Source organism: Quercus robur, chromosome 5 (assembly GCF_932294415.1).
Source record: "Quercus robur chromosome 5, dhQueRobu3.1, whole genome shotgun sequence".
NCBI classification, from domain to species: Eukaryota; Viridiplantae; Streptophyta; class Magnoliopsida; order Fagales; family Fagaceae; genus Quercus; species Quercus robur.
The window spans coordinates 87,798,013-87,815,031 of record NC_065538.1 but is presented as its reverse complement, the minus strand read 5'-3'; the positions used below and the strand labels follow the sequence as shown (position 1 = coordinate 87,815,031).

Below are 17,019 nucleotides of genomic sequence, written 5' to 3'. Positions count from 1 at the left end.
AAGCTTAATATTTTGCAATGACTTAATATTTTGGACCCTAATATACGTTTGCTTGCAATGACTTTAATTGAAGACATTATAAATTAATTGTGCCCCCAAATAAGCTTTCAGTTTCGCCATATATGGCTAGGTGGATTTGTAAAACTTTGCCATGTCCCCTTTTATACGTTTGAATAGTCTACTTTAATTGAAGACATAAATTGATTGATCGGAAATTGAAATTTCAGCATTGTCATATGACTTGCTAGACTTGCTAATGGGTCTAGATTAAAAAATGGGAAAATTTTAGATTAAAAAAAAAATTGTGATTGGGTACTGGTGGCAACCGGACACCAATGGCGGTGGTTGGCCACCGGAAACGTGAGATGTTAGTGGGGTGGTGGTTGTTGTATTGCAGATAGTGGATTTGGAGGATGTAGGTTAGTGTAAAAATATTATTCTTTGACACATCTTTTTAACTTAGTATGAATTGGTGTAGTATCTTTGAAGACCTAGAAAGTTTACATAACAAAACACGTTACTGTTTATGTTTTTTCACAGTTTAAAATATGTTATTTGAAACATGGTACTAAACACATTTTTTCTACTATAAATACTTTAAACACGTGTTTTCTCAACACTTTTTAAGACATGATTTTCATATTATTTTGAACAATGATATTTAAAATCTGCTACTAAATATGCCCTTAACTTTTTTTTTTAGAAGAACCATACCATTTAACTTTATAGCAAAGAATATTTATTTTGAAAAATACCGTAATTGCAATAGAATAGATAACAATGGCGAGTCAATTGAAGATCACATTGTCAATAATGTGAATTCTACGGCATTGGGTAGGTTTGTTTTCAGGCTTTAAGGGGAGGGAGACTTTGTAAACACGTGTTTTCTCAACACTTTTTAAGACATGATTTTCATATTATTTTGAACGATGATATTTAAAATCTGCTACTAAATAAGCCCTTAACTTTTTTTTTTTTTTTTTATGAGAAGAACCATACCATTTAACTTTATAGCAAAGAATATTTATTTTGAAAAATACCGTAATCACAATAGAATAGATAACAATGGCGAGTCAATTGAAGATCACATTGTCAATAATGTGAATTCTGTGGCATTGGGCAGGTCTGCTGTCAGGCTTTAAGGGGAGGGAGACTTTGTGTGTTGTGTTTTGAAGATCACATTGTCAATAATGTGAATTATGCGGCATTGCCGCATTGGGCAGGTCGCTGTCAGGCTTTAAGGGGAGGGAGACTTTGTGTGTTGTGTTTTGCTACATCGAGGGACCTTCGTTGTCTATCATTCTTTTTTTGAGAATTCGTTGTCTATCATTCTATGTGATATAATAATATTGGATTTAGTTTGTGTCACATGTCTATCAGTTACTGATTATAGAGGTTTCAGCAGCTTTATAAGCCTTCGTATCAGTCTGTATATGATAGAAAAAAAAAATGTAAAATTTACACAATTTTATCTAAAAATAATTTATATTAATTTGTGTATAATTATGTAAATTTACAAGTTTGTTACATAAATTTTGTAAATTTACACTGATATTATTTATTTTGTAGTTAGTTTTCTTTTACGTGCTTTGAGGATTAAGGGTCCATTTGGTTGGAAGGATGGAAAAGTGGGAGGATAAAAAATATTTTAGTTTTTCTCATTTGTATTTGGTTGGGAGGGTGGAAAAGTGGAGAGATAAAAAACTTTTTTGTTTGATTGAAAATAAAGTTTATATAAATTTACCATTATATCTCTATTAAATAAAACATAACACATAATACTTTAAAAAAATTGTGTATACATGGATAGTTCATTAAAGTAAAAAAACATAGTATAAAAAATTAACCCAAAACTGTTATCTAAAAAAAAAAGGAACAAAAACAAAAACCAACCAAAATTAATGAGAAAATAAACATATGAGCACCAAAAAATTAAGAAAAGAAGAAGAAGAAGAAGAAAGCTAACACGTCCAAAAAAAATCAAAGAAAGAGAAGAAAAAAAAAAAAAAAGCCCAAGCACGTTAGTAAACAGAGAAAGAAAAAAAGAAAAAGAAAAAAAAGAAAAAGAAAAAGAAGAAACCAAGCATGTTAGTAAATAGAGAAAAAAAATCAAAGAAATAAAAAAAGCCAGAAACGTTAAAAGAAGTGGGGGCAGTTTAATTTGTCCAAATATTTTTCTCACTTTTCACTCTAATTTGGAGAGATTGTATATTGAAGGGGGAGGAGAGAAAACTTTTGGGCCCCACCACTTTTCTCTCCCCCTCCTCCTCTCAACCAAACAGTGGAAAATGTAATTTTCCACCCTATTTTCCTCTCTCTTTTTTCATCCTCTCTGTTTTTACTCCAACCAAACATACCCTAAGGGTATAAAGTCTATAACTGGCCCATAAATTCCAACAGTTCTAAAACTTCTGGTAAATTTCTAGAAAAACACGTGAAAGAAGAATACATTGTGAAAAATAAAAACAATTTATTCAGGATGTGTTTAATTTGACGGAAAATATTTAAGTGTTTAGTTGGATTTCTAAAAAATGCTTCGAAATATATTTTTTAGTTTTTGGTAACGTTTTTGTAAATGCTATGGAAAACATACTTTTTACTATTTTTTCACATTTTCTTATCTTCCAAGCACATATATAATAAAAAATTGGAAAAAAAATTTTAGATTAAAAAAAAATTGAGATTGGGTACTCATGGTGACTGGCCACCAATGGTGGTGGTTGGCCACTAAAAATTGGAGATATTAGTGGAGTGGTAGTGGTTGGATGGTAGATAGTGGGGAGTGAAGGACGGAGGTTAGTGTGAAAATATTATTCTTTGACACAACCATTTTACTTTCATTTTGAATAGGGTGCAGTCTACCTTGGAAGAATTGGAAAGCTTTCCAAGTCTAGAATCTTTTGTGAAACACATGTATAATATACAAGCTATCCTTCTAGATTCATACCATTTATCATAACTTTTGTCACAACTTAATGATATATGCAACTATAATTGTTCATGAACCATCACTTTTACATAGACCTACAATTTGTTTTTTCACTACTCACAGTCTTACATGTCAAAATGTCGGTAATATTTATTGTGATGCCTCAATTTGATTGATTGTGTGATGAGTCCCACATCGGGCATATACTAAGTTGAATTAGACTTTTATTAATAATTACAAGAAGTCTCAATTGTGACTAGCTCTTTTGAGTTATAACGCAAATGTGATTAGCGTTTTTCCTTGGATTGTTACATTTATTATAGAAAAAGAGGGAAACCAAAATCCACAAGTTTGCATGGGATTTGAGGGGCAACTAGAACTACCAAGTTTAAGTGCTATTAATCAAATTATGTAACCTCCTTGTGTTTTTAGTAAAGAGAAGTAGAGAACAAAACTATTTTTATATGATTACATAATTTCCTTATGTTTACTATCAAAAAAATGTTTTTAATAATGAGGGAAATATTAACAGATGCTATTAGGATATTGGTTAAAAATTCATTTAAAGAAAGTTTTTATTGGAAAAAAAAAAAAGATCCCGTTTGGTATGCAAGTTTAAACACATGTTTTCAGTTTTTAAACAATATTACATGTATTTTCACGCACTTTTTCACTCACACGTATTTCCGAAAAAATTGAAAACTGTTGTTTAAACACACGTACCAATTAAACAGGCCCTAATGTTTTGACAATTTTTTTATTTTTAATAAAAGTGATATCAAAACTTTTTTAAAATAGATTATTAACGAATATTTTAAAGATAATTGTTAGCGACTTTTAATAATAATAGCACTTTTTGGAATCCGTTTTGGACAACATGTATAGCTTCCAAATTCCAAGTCACGTTTCTCACGTAAAGAAAAGCGTGTCATGTCAAAGAAGAATACAGTAGTGTGAGTGTGTGACAAAGACTTCACCATCTTCTATAACTTTTTGACCTTTTAGTTTAAACCGAGTTCAGTTTCTGCGGAAGATTTTTATAGTTTTCCGACAAAGTTTGCGCTTATGAAACACATTTTAACGTGTCGGCTGGCTTAAAATTACAAGCATAATTTTAACTTTTTTTTTTTTAACCTCAATTTTTATTACTTTTTTGAAACACAAGTAAATGACTTTCAGCTGGATATTCCTCATCTAGCTTTACTTTTATCAAACGTGAACAATATATAAAGCAAAGCATATTTATTATGAAAAAGACTGTAATCGCAATTGAATAGATAACAATGGTATGAGAATTTTGCTGCATTGTTTTTATCCTCTTTTTAAGGAAAAAAATTGGTTTTGTTCCTTTCAAAAAAAAAAATCCAGCATTTTGATCTCTTTCCCAAATTAATTAAGGAAATGCCTCTCTTTTGAAACTTGATTTTCTCAAAATCGAATTAAGCCCTATAGTGACGTTTTTAAGGATCCTATAGTGACGTTTTAAGGACCTATAGTGGTGTTTTGTAATCTGATTTCCATGAAGTCGAGTTATAGGTAAAAAAAAGAAAAAAAATTGCATGTAACTCGATTTCATGGAGATCGGGTTACAAAACGCCACTATAGGTCCTTAAAACATCACTATAGGCTCAAAACGCCACTATAGGGTTTTTGAAATTTTTTTTTTTTTTTTATAACTTGATTTTGAGAAAATCGAATTTCAAAAGAGGGGCATTTCCCTAATTAGTTTGGGAAAGAGGGCAAAATGCTAGATTTTTTTTTTTTTTGAAAGGGGCATTTGCCCATTTTCTCCCTCTTTTTAATTAATAAAGCTTAAGTATTCATATAAAAATTTAATATATATATATATATATATATATTTACATCATTTTTATTCAAAACTAGCTATTAACAATAGGCCACATTAGGGCATCTCCAGCAGCTTTTCTAAAATTTTGTATTGTTTGGAAAATGAACAGTAACATTTAACTTTTATCTACCCACTTTTTCAAATATACTTTCTAACAGATTCTCTATCCCATTCTCTATCTCATTTAAATATTATTTCTTCATTCATTGTTTATTATTTTTTTAATCATCATTTATTCTTTTTTTAACAATTATATTTTTCAATGAAAAGTGTTATATTCACAACATTTTACGTAATACTTTTACAACAAAATTTATGTGGAAAGTTGTTATTAGTTCTAATTTGAACCCACCACTGAAATTATTTTTTTACTCGCCAATATTAACTAATAACAATCTGTTACTTAAAATTTATTGTAAAAATATTGTGAAAATATTGTGTTAGTATTTTTCAATTAGAATTTTTTTATTTTTCTTCCTTTCATTTTAGTTTCATCCAGACACGTTTCTTTTCTTTTTTTTTTTCTTTTTTCTTTTTCTTGTTTTTCTCCTCCACACAAGTGTCCAGCCCCCCTTCTTTTATTTTCTTTTTCACCTCAAGAACATTCTAGCATCTCACATTTGCTTCACATCAGAGAGAGAGAGAGAGAGAGGCTGGGTCAGATCGGGAGAAAAGAAAGAAAGAAAGCTCGTCGTCCCACCGCTGCTCGTCGTCCTCCCCACCACCAGGCTGGGTTAGATCGGGAGAAAGAAAGAAAGCTCGTCCACCACCCCATCGCCGGTGGAGATCGAGGCCACCGAAAGGACAAAGTCGGTGGAGATCGGCGTTCACATGCAGCACTACCACATCCGCTGCCCCATCGCCGCTCGTCGTCCTCCCCACCACCAGGCTGGTTAGATCGGCTTGTTCTTTTTTTTTTTTTTTTTTTTTTTTTTTTTTTTTTTTCCATATTTGCTTGTTTTGATTCAACTTTATTTTAAGAATTGGATTTTTTTTTGTGTTTTGTGTTTGGATTATGTGAGAAACAGAGAGAATGAGAAAAAAAAGGAAATTCGAAGGAGAGAGAAAGAATTAATATAATAGTAGCTAGGATAATTTTTTAAGCTGAAAAATTGATTTGGAGTTGCTACAGTGTTCTCTAAATTAAGAGAAGTACTGTAGCAACTTCAAATTTTTTTTTGGAGAATCTGTCTGTTTAGAGACGCTATTGGAGTGTGAACAGTAGCATTTTCTCTGCTAAAAATAGAGATAGAGTGACTATTGGAGATGCTCTTATATTCACAACATTTTACGCAATACTTTTACAACAAAATTTATGTGGAAAGTTGTTACTAGTTCTAATTTGAACGCATTACTGAAATTATTTTTTTACTCGCCAATATTAACTAATAACAATCTGTTACTTAAAATTTATTATAAAAATATTGTGTTAGTATTTTTCAATTAGAATTTTTTATTTTTTATTTTATTTTTCTTCCTTTCATTTCAGTTTCATCCAAACATGTTTCTTTTCCTTTTTTTTTCTTTTTTCTTTTTCTTGTTTTTCTCCTCCACACAAGTGTCCAGCCCCCCTTCTTTTATTTTCTTTTTCACCTCAAGAACATTCTAGCATCTCACATTTGCTTCACATCAGAGAGAGAGAGAGAGAGAGAGAGAGAGAGAGAGAGAGAGAGAGAGAGAGAGAGAGAGAGAGAGAGAGAGAGAGGCTGGGTCAGATCGGGGGAAAAGAAAGAAAGAAAGCTCCTCATCCCTCCGCCCCTCGTTGTCCTCCCCATCACCAAGCTGGGTTAGATCAGGAGAAAGAAAGAAAGCTTGTCCGCCGCCTCATCGCCGGTGGAGATCGAGGCCGTCGAAAGGACAAGCCGGTGGAGCAGCACTACCACGTCCGTTGCCCTACCGCCGCTTGTCGTCCTCCCCACCACGAGGCTGGTCAGATCGGTTTTTTTTGTTTTTTTTTTTTTTTGTTTTTTGTTTTTTGTTTTTGTTTTTGTTTTTTTGTTTTTTTTTTTTTCCATATTTGCTTGTTTTGATTCAACTTTATTTTAAGAATTGGATTTTGTTTTGTGTTTTGTATTTGGATTATGTGAGAAACGGAGAGAATGAGAAAAAAAAAAAGAAATTCGGAGGAGAGAGAAAGAATTAATATAATAGTAGTTGGGATAATTTTTTTAAGCTGAAAAATTGATTTGGAGTTGCTACAGTGTTCTCTAAATTAAGAGAAGTACTGTAGCAACTTCAAATTTTTTTTGGAGAATCTGTGTGTTTAGAGAAGCTGTTGGAGTGTGAACAGTAGCATTTTCTCTGCTAAAAATAGAGATAGAGTGACTATTGGAATTGTCTTAATGGATGTAAACTTGTAATATGTCTTATGCTTTGCTTTAATTATCTCCTATCTTTTCAGAAATTAAAACCGGAAACTGCTACTACATATTGTAGCCCACGGTATTCAGACTCTTTTGTTTTGATGAACTCACGGTATTCGGACAATGTATTTTTGTTTTTTTTGTTAGAAACAAGATAAGAACAATGTAAACATCACTTTTTCTTAACAATGGTGTCTAATCTAAGAAAAGAAATTTCCAGTGACTTCGTCTTCTTTCTTTTTACTATTTACTGCTAATAATTTATAATTAACGCAGCTATAAATAATTGAGGCGGATATTCTAGGCAAATAAAATCTCATACTTGTAACATTGCACATTTGATGTGTCGATGCTCTTATCTTAATCACAATCTTGATCTTCTACATTCATCCTAATCATGGGTGGAAGTTCCCTCAAATTTCTCCTCACTTTAATTCTTCTTTTGTTGTGCATGAAACCAACTATTGCAAATTATTTAGGGTTAGCATATACTCACCTTGGCTGCAAAGAGCATGAGAGACAAGCTCTTCTCAAGATTAAACAAGACTTCATTGATGACTATGGCCATCTTTCTTCTTGGAGCTCCGACCAAGATTGTTGCACGTGGAGTGGGGTCAGGTGTAGCAACCAAACAGGCCATGTCATCATGCTTAATCTCCATGACTTGTTCTCCTTTCCCCCAAGGCCTTTGCAAGGTAAACTTAATCCTTCCTTGATTGAGTTGAAATATTTGACTTATTTGGACGTGAGCAACAATGATTTTAATTAGAGCCAAATCCCAGAATTCATTGCTTCTCTCTCAAACTTAAGACACCATGACCTTTGTGATGTAAATTTCGGAAGAAATATACCTTTTCAGCTTGGGAATCTTTTGAACTTGCAGTACCTTGATCTTGGCATGAATTATTTTAATAAACCTGAAAACATAGAGTGGCTCCCTCAACTTTCTTCTTTAAAATTCCTTTGCATAAACACCGTTAACTTGAGCAAAGTCAATAATTGGCTCCATGTTGTGAATAAACTGCCGTACTTGACATCCTTGTTCCTGTACTCTTGTAATCTTCTGAATATTTTCTCTGTTCCCTCGATCTTGGTAGTAATGATCTTACTTCTGCTTCTTTAGTACTACAGTGGTTATTCAAATCCAACACTAGTGTTGTTGAACTTGATCTTTCTTTTAACCAATTTCACGGTTTAATTCCAGATGCTTTTAGCAGAATAAACTCTCTTGCAATTCTCAATCTTCGTTTTAATGAGTTTGAAGGCGAGATACCAAAAGCCTTTGGTGGTATGTGTAATTTGAAAACATTGTCTCTATCAGGGAACTCTCTCAGTGGACAAATTCTTGATTTTATTCAAAACTTGTCTGGGTGTGCAAACCACTCATTAGAGGTTCTGCATTTAGATCAAAATCAAATCATGGGATCGTTACCTGATCTCACAACATTTCCATCATTGCGACAATTAAGGCTTCATCAAAATCGTCTGAATGGGACAATACTTGAAAGTTTGGGAAAACAATCCAACCTAGTGTCCCTGAGTCTTTTTGATAATTCATTGGAAGGTGTTATTTCTGATGCCCACTTCTCAAAACTCACAAAATTGAAGAGTTTGTCCTTGTCTAATAACTAATTGATTTTCAACTTCAGCCCTGATTGGGTTCCACCTTTCCAATTAAATGAGATGGATTTACGATTTTGCCAACTAGGCCCTCGATTCCCAAAATGGCTTCAAACTCAAAAAAATTACTATTTGCTTGATATTTCCAATTCTAGAATTTCGGATAGCCTTTCCAATTTCAATTTGGTCTTTTCTTCTCAATTAGAATATATGAATTTGTCTTACAACCAAATAAGTGGCCAAATTCCCAATTTGTCGTTGGAGTTTACTTTTCCCCCAATTGTGGACTTGAGTTCAAATAAACTTGAAGGCAGAATACCACAATTTTTATTTAGATCAGGATATTTGGATCTATCCAAGAATATGCTTTCAGGCCCAATTTCTTCCTTATGTGAAGTTCAAAATGGGAATTTGAACATTCTAGATCTCTCCAATAACCAATTATCAAGACCGATTCCAGACTCATGTTTGATGCATTTTGAAGGATTATCAATTCTTAATTTGGCAATCAATCATTTTTATGGGAAAATTTCAAGTTCGGTGGGATTTCTACACGAGATTGTGACATTGGATTTAGGTAACAATAATTTTAGTGGGAAACTTCCTTCCTCCTTGAAGAATTGCGCAAAGTTGAAATTCTTTAATCTTAAACAAAATGATCTATCAGGACAGATACCAATGTGGTTGGGGATTAGTCATCCAAATTTAGTTGTACTTATCCTTCGATCCAATCACTTCTATGGATCCATCCCGACACATCTCTGTCATCTACAACATCTTCAAATTTTAGACCTTGCCTTAAACCAAATCTCAGGAAGTATTCCAAAATGTGTCAACAATCTTACTGCTTTAACTCAAAAAGGGAGTCCAAATGCCACCATCACCCATTATCATACAACATGGGTCAGCAACAGCTCCCTGTTTTTTATGTCGTATGATGATCGTATGTTTTTTATGTGGAAAGGAAAAGAGCACGAGTATAAAAATACTCTTGGATTTTTAAAAGGCGTAGATCTCTCAAGCAATAATTTAACTTGGTGGATTCCAGGAGAAATTGTGGAACTTGTTGAATTGGTTTCCTTAAATCTCTCAAGAAACTGTTTAACTGGACAAATCACTTCAGATATTGTTATGTTACAATCATTAGAGGCCTTGGATCTATCTAAGAACCATCTTTCCGGTGGAATTCCTTCAAGCCTTTCTCATATTGATCGTCTAAGTGTCTTGGACTTGTCAAACAACAATGTGTCCGGAAAAATTCCGACAAGCCCTCATCTTGATACCTTTATTCCATCCTCATATGAGGGGAATCCAAATCTTTGTGGAGCCCCGCTTCCAAAGAAATGTTCGGGGGAAGAAATAGCTCAAAATCCAGCTATGAACGGGAGCAGAGAACATGCTGGCATGCAAGATGAGAGAGAAGGGTTTATATCCATAGGATTTTATGTTAGTGTGGCCCTTGGATTTATCGCTGGTTTCTGGGGAGTTGTTGGCACATTAGTACTGAATGTGTCACTGCGAGTCGCATATTTCAGGTTATTGAACAATTTCAAAGATAGGCTATATGTGGCAATATCAGAGAATATGGCCAGAGTTCCGAGGCAGCTTCAAAACTACCTGGTAATAATTCTTTGTTCCCAACTTTTCTCTTCTACTATGCAAATAAATCCATCACTTCTACCGCAATTTGTTTCTCTACGCAAAAGTCTTACGTTATTTTGATAGTGCAATCAATTTCTCAATAGATCATTTGATGATTATAGTTACTATTGTCTATTGAAATCAGAATCATTATTATCCTTTCTACCACTACTGATACTATTATTATTAACTTCATATACTTCAATTATTTTTTCTTGATGACTAAATTAGTATTATTATCACTATTATAAGTTCCAACTTTATGTACACGTCTCTGTTCTTCATTGATTCAACATGTCTAACTGTCTAATAGTCTAAGAAAACTCTGCTTCTCTTATGTCATCTCAAGAGATATCACAACTGCCGAGCCATGAGGATGGAGAATTGGAGTAAAGGATGAAACACTGCAATAGATTGGATCAGATTGAATTTCAGTGCAGCAGCAGACGGGGATAAATAAGTGGCAATGTATTAGGAGTAAAAGATCAGACTGTATTATCTTTCAATTTGAATTTAATTGTAACTAATGGTCAGTCTTATTTTTGTACTTTGAATGGAAGAGGGATTGAAGCAGAACTCAAAAAAAAAAAAAAAAAAGTCTCTTTCTCTCGTGTTCATGAGATTAGTCACGTTAAATCCAAATAAATATTCTATTTAGTTTCTCAAATACAACTCCGTTCATAACATTTTCAATGGATTATGGGATTGATTTTTGGTTGTGTAAAGTGAGTTTTGGAGTTGGGACTGTTGGAGTGAGAGTCTGTTGAAGTGGTGGTTTAAAAGATTTGAATCCATTAAGAGTAGTTTGGGTACCCAAATCACTCGAATCTTTCATATAGTTTCCATTTAAAAAGTATAGCAAAATAATTTCTATTTCTCTATAGGTGTGGGGTTTGGGTGTTTTCTCTTCGGACCTATCAAAATTTTTTCCCCTAAATCAGAGAGAAAGCTGGAGAAAAAAAAAAAAAAAAACAAAAACAAATATATATATATATATATATATATGGAATTTGATCCAATGGATGATACTAGAATGTTTGCAAACTTACTTATAGCTTTTTATTTATTTATTTTTTCTTCATATTATTATGAATTTAAAAAACAACTTAAAGTGGTATTTTTGGGTGTTTTCAAATTTCAATACGCCTAGAGTTTAAATTCCTCCTCTTCCAACTATAGAATCATAAAAAAATAAAAAAACGATAGCTAAAACAACAGGTTTACATATTATTTTTCTAAGCCTGACACTTAAGTCACTAGGTAGTTTTTCCTCAAAAAAGTCACTTGGCAGTTCATAATTTCACTTGACTAATTTTGGATGCAGCTTGATTCTCAGTAGAGTAATTTGAACAATGAAACGCTTTCCTTTGAAACCTGTATCCTTTTTGCATCAGTGTATTTCTCATAAGAAGTTCATGCAATCTCGATTAAGCACATACGTCGACGTCCAAGTAGCGTTTTGTTAAGGCCCAACCTTTTATACAACATGATATCTGTTTATCTCTCAAAAGCCCACCGCAAATAAAGCACAAATGGGGCCCAAATCAGTTACTCTGGAAGGGTTTGGGTTTTAAGGGCCCAAATTCCAAAAAATAAATGACGAAATGATTGAGCTTCATACCTATCATTACGGACATATGGGTAATTGAGAAATGGATCAGCCAGACTCACGGACACCAATGCATCATGGACACCCGTTGGAGAAACGCCATGGGCTGGACCGGCTGGTCTGAAAGCAAAAACCCAACACTTACAAGGGAATTTGATTGGATTTGAGCCACAACCAAAACCAAGTCTATGTGCTAACCTGTCCTTAGGGAAGATAAAAGAGTTTGGACGGTAGATGGAGACATCAGTGATTTGACAAAGATTGGTGCCATAGTTATTAAACTTGGACCAGATGTTAACCTGGTCTATAAATGGGGTCACTAATTCAATCAGTGGGTTAATGGTCAAACCACAAGGTCAAATAAAAAAATTTTAAAATTTCAATATATATAAACAAAAGAAGATAGAAAAAAAAAGGTTAAAGACTTAAAATTAAAGCAATAAACCAATAAATCCCAAAATATGTAAACAAAAGAAGAGAAAAGAAGGTTTAAGCAATAAATTATATAGCCTTTATTGATATACTCATACCTACGTGCTAACTAGCTTTGTGAAACTGAAAAGTGTATTATTTATTGTAGGGTCACGTTTTTCAGGCCAATCCCAATATGCATGGGACCTTAAACCAGTGAGCCCGATATAATGAATTTGTAGAGAGTGGGCCAAAGAGCTAGGCTTTAGAGTATGGACAGCAGTCGTCACGGCGTTCTTTACGTTACGTTGAGACGGGCTGGGTTCATCTGAGAGGACTGATCCTCGGCCCGGCCTGGGGAGCCCTTTTTTGGGGCCTCTGGTGTGTTGGGGGGTCTTCGCCCCTCCCTTTCTGTCTCTCTTTACTCCCTTTTTATAGTAGTTTTCTTCTTCTTGAATGGGGTCCCTAGGGTAGGTACTTGTCCCATCAGCCATTCCTTCCAGTTGTTGGGAGTGGTTGTAAGGACAGAGAAGTATGGTCGTGTCAGGCATAAGGCACTGAATGCAATAATGACAGTCTTTTCTTTAGACACTTTCGTTGTCCTTTTTTGCTTTGGTACTTTTCCCGCTCCGTGGGATGATAGGGAGTGTCACTACCAGTGGCAAGTTGCCTCCTTCATCCTCGGCTACACCATGCCGAGGAGGGTTCTCCCCATGGCCGAGGAGGAGCTTTTCCTCCCCACGACCGAGGAGGGATTTTTCCCTTGGGTTGGGCCTTTGGCCCAATGTAGACATCGACATGGGTCTACTGGTCTTTTACCCCCCACATTTATTTATTTAGGTTTTCACTTATTTAAATTACCATATTATCATACATTAAAAAATAAAAAAAGTTAATGAGTTTGACCTATTAATGTAACTAGCTTGTAACCCCATCCATATGCATGGATACACTTAAAGATATACAATAAGATGTATAATATAAATTAAATACTATTGATAGTCATTTTTATATTTTGTTAACTCTTTAAAAGAATTTGTAAGGACATTATTAGGTATAAAATGTAAATTGTCCTTTTTTTTTTTTTTTACTTTACGATTCATTTATTCTAGACTCTTTGGTTTTTGTACTTAATAACTTACTTGGATGAATATTTATGATGTGGTTCCACGTTTGATTTTAAAATTAAGAATAAAACCCTTTAAAAGTAAATAATTTAGGACACATGGCACAAAATTGAAACTCTAATTTGGAATTCTAATTTAAGTTTCTCTCAGTTTCATCTATTATTATATATATAGATTTTACACAATTCACAAACTCGACTGGGTTATTAAAACCTAGCTAGGTCACATGACAGTTTGCTTAGAACATGCCGAGTTTTATCAGTTTTGACTGGGTGTCATGCACATCTGATCCAATTAATGACCTGGTCTAGTCTATATGCCGGGACATTGAGTTACCGGTCTGACCAGTCGAGTTGGGTCGGGTTTAATAACATTGGTTGGTGCAACAACTGGGTCTATAAATTATCAATACATCATTTTTTATTTTTAGTTATGAAATAATTTGAAGTAATAATGGTTTGTTCTATCATAATTATTTTTTACCATCAAGTCAAGATATATACCAATTGGTTTTTAAGTATATACGCCATTTGAATTAACCCTCAAATAAATCCTTTTAATGACCATGTACATCAGCATTTTACATTTAATAATTAAAAAATAAAAAAATAAAAAGCTAAAATGGACTAGCTTAAATTCCACATTTGGTATAAACTAGAACTGGTGCAACAATTTCAGTAGGCCTAAGAATTGATTTTATGAAATTCAAAACTCTTGCAAATAGTGTAAAACATTATAGCTTATTTAGACCCCCAATTTTAAAACCACGGCTTGATTGTTTTTACTTTAACTTATCTAAGTACGAAATTACAGTAAATAATACACAATAACCGAGACTACTCTCTAAGCCATAACCACAAGAAAGCAACAACAAATATAAAGTTTAAAGAGGAAGGGAAAAGAGATGCAAACACGTACAAGATAACATCGAGACGTGTTATTGAAGAGGAAGCTGAAGTACTCGACGAAAGACCTCTCCGTGGCCTTCCAAGCTAAAATCGATCCATTTGTGAATAAAGTTAGAGTACATGAATATCAAAAAGACCTTTCAAGCCTAATCTACCCAATGTACTTGAACCCTCCAAGTTCCAACTACCAACGGGCTTCATGGAGCCATGTCTTCACTAGTTATCCGAATCCTGCAGTTAGCTCCAAATTGCATCTGCCAATGAATGACTTCTTCCAATGCTTCCCACATGCACCAAAACTTCTCTCCACACTCAAATTAGATGAGGTAAGTGTTTGGGCTAAGAACCTTTCAATGATGTGTAGATGGAGAGGTAAGAGTAGAGAAAAGCTTTAGAGAAATGGTGTAGATAATTGTGGGTATACAATCTCTAACTCTTAAGTATGTGTCTAGGGTTTTCTCTCTCCAAAAGTTCCTTCGAAAAACTCCTTACAATTTTGTGAGTAATGAGGGCTTATATAGTGTTGGTAAAGGTATGAGATAAACACACTTTAAAAAGCTCCAAGCAGTGAGTTTCGCAGGCATTCGTGACTTGGCTTGAGTTGCGAAGCGACTCGCGAAATCCAGTCTGGCATGAGACTCTTTAGATTCCAGCATGTGCTTCTCACATGGCCTTTCGTGGGTTAGCACTTGCGAGCCAGTCGCGAGCTAGTCGCAAAATCTCCTTCTTCATAGATCTTCACCAAACTCTTACACACAACCCTTACGTTAAATTTCACAAAAAATACAGAGAAATGATTGAACAAAAATACAATCAAATTTAACACGGAATTAAAGCCAACATAAATATAATTGTAAATCACAACTTTACAGTTTTAACTTAAAATACTTATTTAGTGGTTAGGACTTAGGCCATGAGGGAAGCTTCAAAGGGTCATAAAACACTGATAGTGAAAGGGAGCACTTATATTTTAGGATGAACAATTAAATAGCATTGGGTGGCTTTTATTTCAAACTAATCCAAGTCACCTCTCTCAAATAGTAAAATAAATTCCAAGTTACATGATGAAAGCAAATCATATAAAACTCAAATTTTATTATAAATAAGAATTATAATACATTAAAAATATTAAAACTTCCTTAAATTGTCTACTAATTTGAAGCTTTTGATTTCTGATTTTTAATCAAAATAGTATTTTTATATTATTATGTTAATTATTTTAATATATTTATAACATATCTAAGACGGTGTGGGAGACTTGGAAAGCACATCATAAGACGTGTAATACTTATTTTAAGTTTGAACCGTAGTCAGTGACTCAGTCCCAGCAGTGTACGTCTTTGGTGGGAGACTTGGACAGCTTTGGTGGAAGACTTGCGAAAGTTTTCGCAACAATACATATTGGTAATAATGATACAATGGCTTGTGAAACACATGGTATACACAGTACACTCCACAATGGGATGGATCGCAACCACGTCAACGGGTGGATAGAAAAAGAGAAAAAAGGTAAAGGATCAATTTTTTTTGTTTAGGGGCCGATTTGTGTCACTAATTTATTAGTTTATGTAAACTTTTATATACATAGACAAACACATACATATATAAAGATACACAGAAATTAGTATCATTCATAGTGAAATTCTTAAAATTAAATGTTTCATAGAATTAAATTCATTTTTCACTATCTTCCACAGTGAAATCCTTACAATTTTTTATTTTCAATATTAGTTACCAAATTGTCTACTAGTGTGAGTAAAAATTTTTCAATTGAACTATTGAAGTGTTCAAAAATTGAAAGATCCAAAACTCTTCTGTTTATAGGGACATAAAGATTTTTACAACTCTTATGTTTATTTTTAATAAATTATAGGGACATGAAGTTTTTTACCTGTAAGTTTTTATTGAAATAATATCAATTTGAAATGGGTCTATTATTGATATTATTTTTTATTATGTGAAAGTTGTTCATTGTTACTAAAAATCTTGTAGCTCGCCTAACACCTTTTGAAGCACCCAACAAAGAAGTCCATGTTTCAAATATACCTTACTGTTTTTTGAAAATATGAATGAGGACTTCTATAATCTACATGATTTTTTCAAATAAAATATGTAATTTTTTATATATAAATACAATTAATAGAATTTTAAAATATGTTGTCCTTTTCATATATATGATGGTTCTTATTCATTAGGCCAAAACATTAATGGAAGATATTCTTCAATATTAATACTAGATGAATAATATTAAAACCATATTTTTCTTCAACTACTAGAAAAAGATAATAACAACAATAATAATTATGTTTATGTGATATACAGATTAACAAAAATTTATATGCAAAAAAAAAAAAAAAAACTTCAATATTATAATTAAAATTGAACAATGTAATAATAATAATACCGTGTAAGACCAAGGTTTTAGTAAAAACAGAAACTATAATATTTTTTTTTTATTTAAATAAGTTTTGATAATTTTTTCTTTAAATTTTTGGAATATAGTTTTAATTTGAGAAATTTAAAAACATCTCTTTGAACTTAGGTAATGGATTGCACTTAGAA

General features: G+C 33.0%; 1 protein-coding gene and 1 long non-coding RNA gene across 4 annotated transcripts in view; one reads left to right on the top strand and one right to left on the bottom strand.

Annotated features, from left to right (window-relative positions):
* Nucleotides 1–6,561: 6,561 nt before the first annotated feature.
* LOC126727615 (receptor-like protein EIX2) overlaps nt 6,562–17,019 on the top strand; it is a 51,542-nt gene continuing 41,084 nt past the window's right edge. The window contains exons 1-2 of one of the 3 annotated variants that reach the window (XM_050433425.1): nt 6,562–6,707; nt 7,621–10,941. In XM_050433425.1, the coding sequence (XP_050289382.1) occupies nt 8,825–10,483 (1,659 nt within the window). In that variant the 5' untranslated portion in view covers nt 6,562–6,707; nt 7,621–8,824 and the 3' untranslated portion in view covers nt 10,484–10,941. Of the gene's footprint in view, nt 6,708–6,954; nt 10,942–17,019 lie in introns of those variants that run through there. The other 2 variants (XM_050433426.1, XM_050433427.1) reach the window with 2 other exon arrangements.
* LOC126727619 (uncharacterized) overlaps nt 9,941–17,019 on the bottom strand; it is a 47,748-nt gene continuing 40,669 nt past the window's right edge. Inside the window, exon 2 of the long non-coding RNA XR_007656291.1 lies at nt 9,941–10,044. This is a non-coding gene — a long non-coding RNA (uncharacterized LOC126727619). The remainder of the gene's footprint in view (nt 10,045–17,019) is intronic.